This window comes from Vitis riparia, chromosome 4 (genome assembly GCF_004353265.1).
Source record: "Vitis riparia cultivar Riparia Gloire de Montpellier isolate 1030 chromosome 4, EGFV_Vit.rip_1.0, whole genome shotgun sequence".
NCBI lineage: Eukaryota > Viridiplantae > Streptophyta > Magnoliopsida > Vitales > Vitaceae > Vitis > Vitis riparia.
This window is the reverse complement of record NC_048434.1, coordinates 15,019,081-15,032,207: the sequence shown is the minus strand read 5'-3', so window position 1 is coordinate 15,032,207 and position 13,127 is coordinate 15,019,081. Positions and strand designations below refer to the sequence as shown.

The 13,127-nt window shown below is 32.8% G+C and overlaps 1 protein-coding gene across 1 annotated transcript; it reads left to right on the top strand.

The window, feature by feature from the left end:
- Window positions 1–9,525: 9,525 nt before the first annotated feature.
- On the top strand, window positions 9,526–13,060 carry LOC117912982 (pentatricopeptide repeat-containing protein At5g18390, mitochondrial). Its single transcript, XM_034827810.1, has 2 exons — window positions 9,526–11,032; window positions 12,506–13,060. The coding sequence occupies exon 1, from the start codon at window positions 9,548–9,550 to the stop codon at window positions 10,910–10,912; it is 1,365 nt and encodes a 454-aa protein (XP_034683701.1). The 5' UTR covers window positions 9,526–9,547; the 3' UTR covers window positions 10,913–11,032; window positions 12,506–13,060.
- Window positions 13,061–13,127: the final 67 nt, after the last annotated feature.

The following is a 13,127-nucleotide window of genomic DNA, read 5'->3' as shown; positions in this document are numbered from 1 at the left end:
AGTCATGTGTTTTTATGCAAGCTAAAGGTCTCTAGAAGCTCCCATGCCAATGTTCACATCCATGGGAATGTCATTCCTCTCCACTTCATCATCTGTAACATCCTAAAAAATTTCAGTCTGGAAATCAAAGCTCATATTGTTGTTCTTTTCCTTTGTACTAGATTTTGTGAATCTAGTGTCATGCATAACATGTTCCTCATTCAAACTCTTAACCTGAAGTTACATACACCACCCAATAATAATAAATATGAGAAAACACAAATGTCAAAACATTGAAGTATTAGAAAATATAAACATAGTAAACATGTCACTAACTTCTAATAAAAGTTGTTTCGATTCATCCATCTTCAAGTTGAATCCTTTAATTTCTTTTTTTAGATGACTAAAATTTAACTCTAAGCTTTGTCTGAATTTCACAAACTCCATCCATAATTTATGCACATATTGCACATAAATGAAATAAAAATTTAACACTTACAACATTTTTAAAATATATATATTATGACAAGTTTGTTCACTTTGAAATAACACACTTGTTAAATTTAGGTTTTTTCATGATCCCTATAGACTTAACTTTCCATAAGTTTATTTATAATGAACTTAACACTAGTTACGATTAGGTTCCACATGTTAATTATGGAGTGAACATCTTGTATTAAATAAAGTACAAAAAAAATGCATGCATTATTTATGATGGCTAAGTTTAGGTTAAGATACCTCTATCGATGGGGCAACTACATCATTTGTTGTTTCTTCTGCCATTACAACAATTGTAGCAGCAACATATGCAACAATTTCGTATGAGCTTTTTTCATGCTTTAATTCATCCTTCTTGGCATCTTGTGAGGCAGTTGATTAGTGTAACATTTCTACTAAAGCTCCTTGTTTATCTACATGCCCGCAATAGTCTTGTTGTTGCTCCTCTAAAGTGGGTGTTAGGAGCGAATGAAGAGTTAACTAAAAAATTCAAATCAAATATAATTTATCAATAAACAATAATACAATAATATATATAATTGCATTCTTAAAATTTAAAGGGTAAAGAATTACTTACATTAGGCTTTAAAAAGACCTTTTCTATTTCTGTAAAGCTTAGAGCACTAGTTGCACTCTAATTTAATATTCGAGGATAGTTCTTAGATACACAAGTGGAATAGCCTTGTATGCCCAAACCTAGAAGGCATATGGAAATCCAATAAGACTATATGCTTTAACTGCAACTTCTCATTTTGCTTTCTTCTTATCTTGGTATTTGGATACCCGATTCTCCAAAGCTCTTTGCAAACCAAATAGTGTCCTCTCATAACAGATTTTCCCCCATGGATACTTGTTAAAAGCCTCCAAATTATCAACCAGAGCAACCCATTGCATATCTATTAAATTTTTCCCTTCTTTCCCAAATAAAACATGCTCTAGAAAATACAAAAGTGCCAACTTTATCACCTCTTCATCTTTAGATTCTTTTATTATCATCTTTTTTTTTCTTCTTCTTTTTCACATTTCCTATCAAAAGAAAATTTTTCTCCAACTCATCATTACGCACCTTGTTTTCTCTTTTAAAAGTACGTGTTCCTTATTCGTTATGATTTTTGGTCACATTTTGGAATAGGACCAAAATTCAAGCTAGTAATCAATGCAAACTCCTCTTTACTAAATCTTAATCCCTTTGACTTTAATAAAATCCATATTTCATTGTCTTTTTTGGTTTCACATTGACGTAACAACAATTGATGAACAATTTGGGTTGAAAATCTAAGTTTGGGAATAATTAAAAAATGACCAAAACATGATTTTCTAAACATATCCAATTGTGGTTCAATCAATTTCTTCTTAATATTCTTAATGACTACCAAGTGAGACAAACATGCAATTTTTCCAGGAAAGTACTCATCTTTAGGCATTTTAAATAGAAAAGATGGGAGAGGAGAAGGAATGTCAATCTGCAAGATAATAATAAATTTTAAAAATATCAATATAAATCGAGTAAAATTATATTACCAAACTTATCCAACCATGTTAAACCCATCATTTCGTATTACTTCATGAGAAAATAAAGGCTAATCTTTAAAAAAGAAAACACCCAAGGGGGGTTGGGGGTGAATTGGGATTAAAAATATATATATTTTTAAACACAACAAATTTAAGCACAATATGAGCAAATAAAAAGAGATAAAGTTAGAGATTCAAACTCAAATTTTATAGTGGTTCAACACTTCCTTGCCAACGTCCACTCTCCTCAAGCTCCTAACCAAGTGAGGGTTCCAATAACTTGAAGCTTCAACCAAGCTTCTAATCACCTTTACACTTGGATTTCGGTTCCAATGGGCTCTTACATAATCTTCAAGTTTCAACTCACTTGAAGGCTTTAACACTCAATTAGCAAGTATGAATCTCTCAACCTAGCTCAACAAAGGCTCAAATACAACTCAAGGCTAGAATGAATCACAAAGTTGCACTAAAGGATATGCAAATGGAGATTTAATGCACCAAGAAAAGAATGAGAGCTTTTAAGGCAAGAACAAGTGGGTAGACAAATAAATGCAGGTGTTATCTTGCTCATAAATGAAGTGGAGCTTTCTATTTATAGGTTTCTAACCTCGGGAGCCAAGACAACCAAAAAGTAGACTCAATCGATCGAGTTGGGAGTCGACCGGTTCATTAGCCGTTTGAGCATTTAATGCTTGGTAGGTAACCGTTACCCTCGATCGGACCTCGACCTCACCTCGATCGGACCTCAACCGGGAAAACAAATACCTCGACCAGGAAAAAAAGGCTAATGGAACAGAGAAAGTGTTTTTTGCTCCTCTTGACTAGACCTACCGGCAAGAGGAAATTGGTCAACCAACACCTAGGTCGGTTGAGCCAATTTGGACAATGCCTCGATCAATTCCTCATTTTGGCCCAAAAACCTATATTTTTATGTTCTTTTCTCTTCTAACACTTAGGCAATGTATTTAGGTAAATTAATGTCAATTTTGAAGTGATTTGCCTAAGATTCACTTGATAAAACTCAGGTTTTGATGAAACTGTAACTTTAAAGAATAAACCGAGTTCTTCAAAGATGCATGAAATGATATGTAAAACCTAAGTGCACCCATGCATTCGTCTTACATATGTTTCCTATGATTAAAGGTCTTCCAAAGGTCTTGATCTTGTATCCATTTGGTTCTTTGATGAATTTCCAAATTAACACCTGAAATTCTTTATAATTCAAACCAATTAGTAACTTAACCATGGTTTGTTATCATCAAAACCTGATTAGGAGAACCCTTGGGCTAACACTTCTTAACAAAGATTTTATTTTCATATTATTTAAGGATGTCATGTCAAATGCTAATATTCTAAAAATATTATTTTACTAATGCAATTGAAGCTCTTATATTTTACTAAGTTGTAGCTAAAAAAATGCAGACAATATTCTAATGTCTATTGAAAGTTTGAAACAAAACCAAAGCATTTTAAAACTGAAACCTATTGACAATGAACTTGATAGCAGTTAAGTTCAATTTTTTCTTAACATATATATATTTAAATCAAAATTCTAAATATTTAGATAAAATAATTTCATAAAAATTATATTCAAATACGTTATCAATTCATAACAAATAACTTCAATACACAAATTTTCAAAACCTCTTAATGGTAAACCTGATAGTAGTTAAGTTCAGTTTTTTCTAATCATTCAAATATTGCTTCATACCTTGGACTATAATCTCACTGAGAACATTTTCAACTTCAATTTCATGAAAGTTTTATTCGATTAGATTATCAATTCATGAAAAAAAATTCATAAAAAAAAAATTAAAAAAAAAAAAAAAAAACTTAAAGCCCAAAATTTCAAGTAAAAAATTAATGCTTACTAATTCAATTGATTTCTTCTCATTTTTTGATGATGATGATGAGGTTTCAGAACATTGCTTTGTTTCACTTCCCCTTTTTCCCAGAATTCTATACCTCTTCCGGTTTGTATTTTTCATCAGCGAATTTTCTTTTTTCGCTATTTTCATAAATTAAGTCAACATACAATATCAGTAAGATGAAAAATAAGGTTTGATTTAAAAAATAAATGAAAGGAACCAAAATAAGGCACTTAGGGTTTCTTCTCACTTCATGGATGAAGATTCATATGCAAAATTTGAAAAACTGAAATCAAAGAAAGAAATAGTGAAACGTACTTTCTGTTTTTCCCTCACGTAGTGTTGGCTTTTTGTTCTCTTGCAATGAATGGAAAAGTCCTTTGTGGTTTCTTTCTTGTAGGATAACAAATGGAACAAATGGGTTTGCAGGGTAAGGAAGGAACACAACATAGAGAAAATTGGAGTTGGAGGGAAAATGAATTGAAGAGATAGCTAAGAGGTATTTTTGTCTGAATTGGGTCATTTTTTAGGCTATTAAAAGTGGGGGTTAGTTTTGCAATATAAAGGAAATCTTATCCCTTTTAATCAATTATCCTAATAAATTATAGATGATAGAGAATGACATTTAAAGAAAATAAAGAGGAAAATCATCTCATTTAGGTCATTTAAAAAAAAAATGAGTAAGGGAGACTATTCTTCCAAAAATATTGAAGGTCTTTTAACCAAATATCTCTCCTCAAAATCACTTTCTTTTCTCCAAAACTCCTTACCCTAGATTTCTTATCCTATACCCAACATTTATAGGCTACCCAATGGAATTTCTTCAAAGGTTTGTCTTTTTAGTTATATAGATGGTATGTATATAGAGTTCAGTTGTTTATAATGAAAGGAAAGTTGTGTTCCTTGGACTTATTGATGTGGATAATTTGATGTATAATTCTATGTTTGGTTATTGGAAAATGTAAAAAAAAAAAAATAAATATAATTAAAATTAATTTAAAATTTATATATTTTTAAATTATTTAACCTTATTATAATAGAAAAAAATAAGTAAAATGAGCTTAAAGAAATATATAAAAATTTATTAAATTTAAATATATTTTTTATATTTATTCACTTTTTCTTCTCTTCTAGTTTTACTCTTTATTTTCTTTTATTCGTAATTTTTTCTCAAATTTTTCGAGAACCATAGCCTAATGATATGAAATTATTCTGCGGCATGTTATTTATATAGGGTTGTTCTTTGGTACCCACTCTTCATTTTGGGGGTACCTATCCAAATTTGACCCCAATAAAAAGATGACATGTGTAAAGTACATATCATTAAAAAATTTATAAAAACTTATCAAACAGGTAAAGATGACTTGTTGGTAAGAAATAATCACATGCATTTCATATATATCTAAATATTACAACTTTTTTATAATTTATTATTAAATATCAAATATAATTTGTTATTTAATGCATTACCTAACTCTATCTAAAAAAAGAAAGGGTTGTTCTTTGGTACCCACTCTTCATTTTGGGGGTACCTATCCACATTTGACCCCAATAAAAAGATGACATGTGTTAAGTACATATCATTAAAAAATTTATAAAAACTTATCAAACAGGTAAAGATGACTTGTTGGTAAGAAATAATCACATGCATTTCATATATATCTAAATATTACAACTTTTTTATAATTTATTATTAAATATGTAAGATGTATTTTGATGAATCAAATTTCAAAATCAAGTTTAAAACTTTTTGAGAGAGAAAATTTAAAATTTGTATTATAGGAAGAAGATGAAGGATTTCAAGTGATTACAAGTGTCAAAGGTAATATTTGATATTTTTTTATCCAAATATAATTGTTGTAGGAAGAAATGTGATATTAAATAACGATTTTAGAATTTTTTATGAGTTTATTATAAAATTTTGTTATCAAATTGTTATTAATATTTTTATATAATTTTTTTTTTTTGTTCATAGATTAAATTTGAAGATGAAGCTTTATATGTCTTGAAGGATGTCAAGTGATTACAAGTGTTAAAAGGTAACATTTGATTTTTTTTTTCCATTTACATATAACTATTGTACGTAGAAATGTCAAGTTAAATGACATTTAAATATGTAATGATTTATAACATCTAGACTTTTTAATTTTTTTCTGAGTTATTATTAATCAAATTGAGAGCATTTAGTCATTTGTTATGAAATTGTCATCAATATTTTGTAAGAGATGGTACGAACTTTCTAAGAGAGGGTACGAACTTTCTAAGAAAGGGTACGAACCTTCTAAGAAATGGTACGAACATTCTAAGACATGGTACGAACTTTCTAAGAGATGGTACGAACTTTCTAAGACGGGGTACGAACTTTCTAAGACGGGGTACGAATTTTCTAAGAAAGTGTACGAACTTTCTAAGAGAGGGTATGAACTTTCTAAGAGAGGGTACGAACTTTGTAAGACATAGTACGAACTTTCTAAGAGTGAGCACGAACTTTCTAAGAGAGGGTACGAACTTTCTAAGAGATGGTACGAACTCTCTAAGACAGAGTACGAACTATCTAAGAGAGTGTACGAACTTTCTAAGATAGGGTAAGAACTTTCTAAGAGATAGTACGAACTTTCTAAGATGGGGTACGAACTTTCTAAGAGAGGGTACGAACTTTCTAAGAGAAGGTACAAACTTTCTAAGAGATGGTACGAACTTTCTAAGAGATGGTACAAACTTTGTAAGAGAGGGTACGAACTTTGTAAGAGAGGGTACGAACTTTCTAAGAGAGTGTACGAACTTTCTTAGAGAGAGTATGAACTTTCTAAGAGATTGTACGAACTTTCTAAAAGATTGTACGAGCTTTCTAAGAGATTGTATAAACTTTTTAAGAGAGGGTACGAACTTTCTAAGAGAGTGTACGAACTTTCTAAGAGATTGTACGAACTTTCTAAGAGATGGTACGAACTTTCTAAGAGATTGTACGAACTTTCTAAGAGATTGTACGAACTTTTTAAGAGAGTGTACGAACTTTCTAAGAGAGTGTACGAACTTTCTAAGATATGGTACGGACTTTCTAAGAGAGTGTACGGACTTTCTAAGAGATTGTACGAACTTTCTAAGAGATTGTACGAACTTTTTAAGAGATGGTACGAACTTTCTAAGAGAGGGTACGAACTTTTTAAGAGATGGTACGAACTTTCCAAGAGAGGGTACGAACTTTCTAAGAAATGGTACGAACTTTCTAAGAGATGGTACGAACTTTCTAAGAGATGGTACAAACTTTCTAAGAGAGAGTACGAACTTTCTAAGAGAGGGTACGAACTTTCTAAGATAGGGTACAAACTTTCTAAGAGAGTGTACGAACTTTCTAAGAGAGAGTACGAACTTTCTAAGATATAGTACGAAGTTTCTAAGAGATTGTACGAACTTTCTAAGAGATTGTACGAACTTTCTAAGAGAGTGTACGAACTTTCTAAGAGATTGTACGAACTTTTTAAGAGAGGGTACGAACTTTCTAAGAGAGGGTACGAACTTTCCAAGAAAGGGTACGAACTTTCTAAGAGATGGTACGAACTTTCTAAGAGATGGTACGAACTTTCTAAAAGAGGGTACGAAGTTTCTAAGAGATAGTACAAACTTTTTAAGAAAGGGTACGAACTTTCTAAGAGAGGGTACGAACTTTCTAAGAGATGGTACAAACTTTCTAAGAGATAGTACGAACTTTCTAAGAAATTGTACGAACTTTTTAAGAGAGTGTACGAACTTTCTAAGAGATGGTACGAACTTTCTAAGAGAGGGTACAAACTTTCTAAGAGAGAGTACGAACTTTCTAAAAGATTGTACGAAGTTTCGAAGAGATTGTACGAAGTTTCTAAGAAAGAGTACGAACTTTCTAAGAGAGGGTACGAACTTTCTAAGAGAGGGTACGAACTTTCTAAGAGAGTGTACGAAGTTTCTAAGAGAGTGTACGAACTTTCTAAGAGAGGGTACGAACTTTCTAAGAGATGGTACGAACTTTCTAAAAGAGTGGACAAACTTTCTAAGAGAGGGTACGAACTTTCTAAGAGATTGTACGAACTTTTTAAGAGAGTGTATGAACTTTCTAAGAGAATGTACGAACTTTCTAAGAGAGGGTACGAACTTTTTAAGAGATTGTACGAACTTTCTAAGAGAAGATACGAACTTTCTAAGAGAGTGTTCGAATTTTCTAAGAGAGTGTACGAACTTTCTAAGAGAGGGTACGAACTTTGTAAGACATTTCTAAGCTTAATTAGTATCAATAAATAATATTATTGTATTTCCATGTGGAAAAAAATTGAAAAGTTTGAAAATTTGTAAATTTTTTAAAGTAAAGAGAATATGACGAAGGGTGCTAAGAATGTGAGGATTCCTCACATTCTTTGTACCATTCATCACATTATTCGTACCTTCTACAATTACTTAGTGTTTTAATTTTTAAATTTTCTTAAAAATAATTTTCATCATTTCTAAGCTTGATTAGTATCAATAAACAATATTATTTGTATTTTTAAGTGGAAAAAAATTGAAAAAATCGAAAATTTGTTAAATTTCAGGGTACGGAGATTGTGAGGTAAGGTATGAAGAATGTGAGGATTTCTCATAATCTTCATACATTTTCTCACATTTTTCATATTCTCTCTAATTTTTTAGTGTTTTAATTTTCTAATTTTTTAAGGATAATTTACATTATTTCCTATTTAAATTTTTTTTAATTCTTTTTTTTTTTAACAATTCTATTAATAATAACTCAAAATAATATTATTAAACCATGTTATTGTTATTTCAAGTTAAAAAGTAAATCTGAAATTTTAAAAATATAAATAATTTAGGGTACAAAAAATATGAGAACAGTACGAAAAATGTGATAAATACATGTTTGGTACTTTCATCACATTTTTCATATTGATTTTTAGTTGAAAATTTTTTGAAATTATAAATTTATTTTCGAAAATACTATCATTAGTAACTTAAAAGAGTATTAGTAATTTATTTTATTGTAATTTAACTTTAAAAACCTTAAATTCAAAAAATGTAAAATTTGGAGAGTACGGAAAAAAATTAGGACGGTCTAATTACCTAAGCTTTACATATGATTATCAAAATGTTGAATTTTAATGAAAATACTCATTTCATATTAAAATATTATCATATTCATTTTTATGTTGAATTTAAATGTCTAATAATTTGTTAAAAATAAAATAATGTAATTATGATATATGATGATTTTTTTTTTTAATGAATATGTTTTCAAATTTTATATCATTTTTATTTTTATTTTTTTCCAATTCTACTTTTATCTAATATTTATTTTATTTAAACCCAAAATTATTGAGAATGGAGGAAGAAAGAAGGTCACAACCGGTTCTTCCCTTAACCGGTTAAGTGGAATTTTTATTTCAAATTTAAAATGGATGGTCAAGATGCAATCTTGGACATCCAATGGCTTGGAAAACTTTTTCGATAGGTACGGAAAGGTACCCTAGAATTTTCCTATTTATATATTGAAATTAAACTGCAACGAGGTTTTCGGTAATTTTGAAAATTTTCTTTTCTTTTCTCCTTTTCAGGGAAGCAATTTTGAAAAATGCTAGTACTGAAAAATGATACCTAATCAGGGTTTAAAAGTTAAAGGTTGAAAACTCATATCAAACGAAGTTAAAGTTTTCGGAAAAGAAGAAAACCTAATGTTCAACTGTGCAAGGCCCATCTTCCATCTGCTGATACGAAATTCCCCCACTTCTCCAATCCTCACACACCTCAAAACCCTAACCACGATCACCACCCACCTCCAAAACACTATCACATCAAAGAAAGATGACTATTTTGCAGTTGTCCACCACATTTCCGCCATTGTTTGCCGCGACTTCTACCTTGAACGAACACTCAACAAGCTCCCCATCTCTGTCACCTCTGATCTTGTTTACCGAGTCCTCCGGAGCTGCCCCAACTCTGGCACGGAGTCCCTCCGCTTCTTCAACTGGGCTCGCTCCCACCCTTCCTACCAGCCCACCACCCTCGAGTATGAAGAGCTCCTCAAAACCCTAGCCCGCACCAAACAATTCCAACCCATGTGGAAAATCGCCCACCAAATGCAGACTCTCTCGCCTACAGTTGTCTCTTCCATCATTGAAGAGTTTGGAAAACACGGCCTCGTCGATCAGGCAGTAGAGGTCTTCAACAAGGCGAAAAGTGCTTTAAATTGCCCCCAAACAATTGAGGTATACAATTCTCTATTGTTTGCCCTTTGTGAAGTCAAATATTTCCATGGTGCATATGCGTTGATTAGGAGGATGATTAGGAAGGGGGTGACTCCGAATAAGCAGACTTATTCCGTGCTAGTGAATGGGTGGTGTGCAGCAGGGAAGATGAAGGAGGCACAGGATTTCTTGGAGGAGATGAGTAGGAAGGGGTTCAATCCACCAGTGCGAGGCCGGGACCTTTTGGTTGATGGGTTGTTGAATGCTGGATATTTGGAAGCTGCAAAGGAGATGGTGAGGAAGATGACCAAGGAGGGTTGTGCGCCAGATGTAGAGACCTTGAATTCAATGTTGGAGGCAATTTGTAAAGCAGGGGAGGCTGAGTTCTGCATTGACATTTATAATGATGTGTGTGGATTAGGAGTTTCTCCCAATGTGGGTACATATAAGATTATGATTCCTGCAGCATGCAAAGAGGGTAGAATTGATGAGGCCTTTAGGATTTTCCATCGTTCTATTGAGGATGGACATAGGCCATTCCCCAGTTTGTATGCACCAATTATTAAGGCACTCTGTAGGAACGGTCAGTTTGATGATGCATTTTGTTTTTTCAGTGATATGAAGGTTAAGGGGCATCCGCCCAACCGGCCAGTTTACACTATGTTGATAACAATGTGTGGGCGGGGAGGTAGGTTTGTGGACGCTGCCAATTATTTGGTGGAGATGACTGAATTGAATTTGACGCCAATTTCCCGGTGCTTTGATATGGTCACTGATGGATTGAAGAATTGTGGGAAGCACGACCTGGCTAGGAAGATAGAACAATTAGAAGTGTCTCTTCGGGGTGTATGATATAGCAATTAACAGTTCAATTAAACCATACTATCTTATCTGATGCAAGGTGCATTTTCTAAGCTTAAGACCATGATGAATAAATACCTCACGAGAAGGAAAGGGGTCAATGCTAGAAAGGTAGATGACACTTTGCTTCTCTGCTCCATGAATTTAATTATCCTCTCAATACTTTTTTAATTTAAATGTTAGGAGTTCTTTTTTGCAAGATTGTCATGCATATCCGGTGAATAAAAGCATATAGTTCACTTTGAGCTTTCTTTGTAGTATTTGTTTTTGCCATATGTGACTAGTTATGGTTAACACCAAAAAAGAATATTCTAGTTTATCAATGTTAAGCATATGCATTTACTGGGATGCCTTCCGAAATAGAAAAAAAAAATGAAAAGGAAGAAAGTGATGATTCCGTCTTGTTTTCGTTCACATGACTATCTGATCCACCATACTCTATATGGTTTCAGTATAATTTAATAACTTGAACTGCCATGGAGAATCCACAGGCTCTTACACTGTTGTAATCTTTTACCTTTTGTGCCTCAGGTATCAGTTGTATATGCTGTGAAACTATACTTGAATTTGTGTTTCCCTTTTGAATTGGAACTATTTTGTTCTTCATGTCGGTTATTAAACTTACAGAGATGAGGGTGGGATTTTTAGGGCTTGTTTGACATGATTTTCAAAAGTAGTTCTCAAAAACAATTTTTTAGACTGGTTCCTAAAAACGGTTCTTTAGAATTGTTCTTAAAAACAATTGAAACTTTGTTTAGGAACAAGCATATAAAAAACAGTTTTCTCTAATTAAATTCTTTTCATAAACACATTGTAGACTTATGTATGATATAAAAATTCTCAACATATTCTCCCTATTTTCAATTTATTACTTAGAACGCTTTATAAAAAACAATTGAAAACATCTCAAATTTGTTCTTAGTTAGTTGGCGAGGTAATAGTTTACCAAGGTGATAATCAGTAGCTGGTCCGAGAGGATGATTAGCCACACTAGGACTGAGACACGGCCCAAACTCTTACAAGAGGCAACAGTGGGGAATTTTCTGCAATGAATAAACATCAGCTAACATGTCAAGAGCAATTTCTAAACAAGTATTTTAAAGTGTTGCGATCTTGACAGTGCATTGTGCATATGCGTTGACCTAAAGGCCCAAATGCATGGCCAATGGTGGAAACATTGTATATAAGATTATGATGGTAGGAAAGGGTTGGGGGGTTGGGTGGGGATGTTATCCTGTTTCAATATCTAGCAACAGTTCAAATGTGAAACTAGATCAAATTGTATAAAATTCCTTTGGAATGCAAATTTCAAACAAATGGATTCTCCCATACCAAGACAATACCTTAAGAAAGATATTACCACTACTCGTTCTTTATTAATTGACTCATCATGCACCAATCTGCTCCCCTCGAGAAAAGACATTACGTCTAATTTTTCCTCCCAACATGCCTAATTATTTTTTACTTCCTAACCTAAAGCCACTTAGGGTTAGGCAATAGACTGCAAGTTCTTGATGCATTATAGCTCAGTATGACATCCTTTGGCGTTTAGGATTTACTAATTTCTGATTACCTATTTTCCAGATATGAACCTCTTTCAAGGGGGCTCCCATTTCCGCCATTGGTGCTGTTGATTAGGGATGGAAGGGCATGATACTCTCATCTCCTTCCCATACACAGGTTTTGGATTGAGTCGCATACAATGATCTCCCTCAGCAGCTGGCAAAAAATGACAAGTGTTTTATCAGATATTTATTTTTGCTGATATGTGATAACATATGCCTTCATTCCATTGTATTCGTGTTCCTCCAAAATTGCTTAGTTTTTATGTTGGTTATAAGTTAGAAGTGAAAGCAGGTACATGCTGCTGACAATCTTTCTCATGACTTATTAATATACACTGGGCAACTGTACCATATCGTCTATCGAGCGATAGACATGTAACATTCAGTCGCTGATCACAGGTACCTTTGCTGGTGAAAGTCAAGGCGTTATCATCATTTCATCAGGCTTTCGCATCATGTCTCTGTATCTGTACTTGTTTTGGGTTCCAGGTTCTGGGCTTATCATCTGCCCGGTATTTTTCCTGGAAACTGGAGCTTTTAATACAAGTATAGCAAAAGATAACTGATTCAGTCATGGCAGCACGTCTCGATTTTTGCTAATGCGGGAGGGGAACTTTGAACTCCTGCAGTATTGAGAAGGC

Bases quoted from the DNA above. Each gene is read 5' to 3' on its own strand.
- LOC117912982 (XM_034827810.1), top strand. From the start codon at position 9,548: ATGTTCAACTGTGCAAGGCCCATCTTCCATCTGCTGATACGAAATTCC.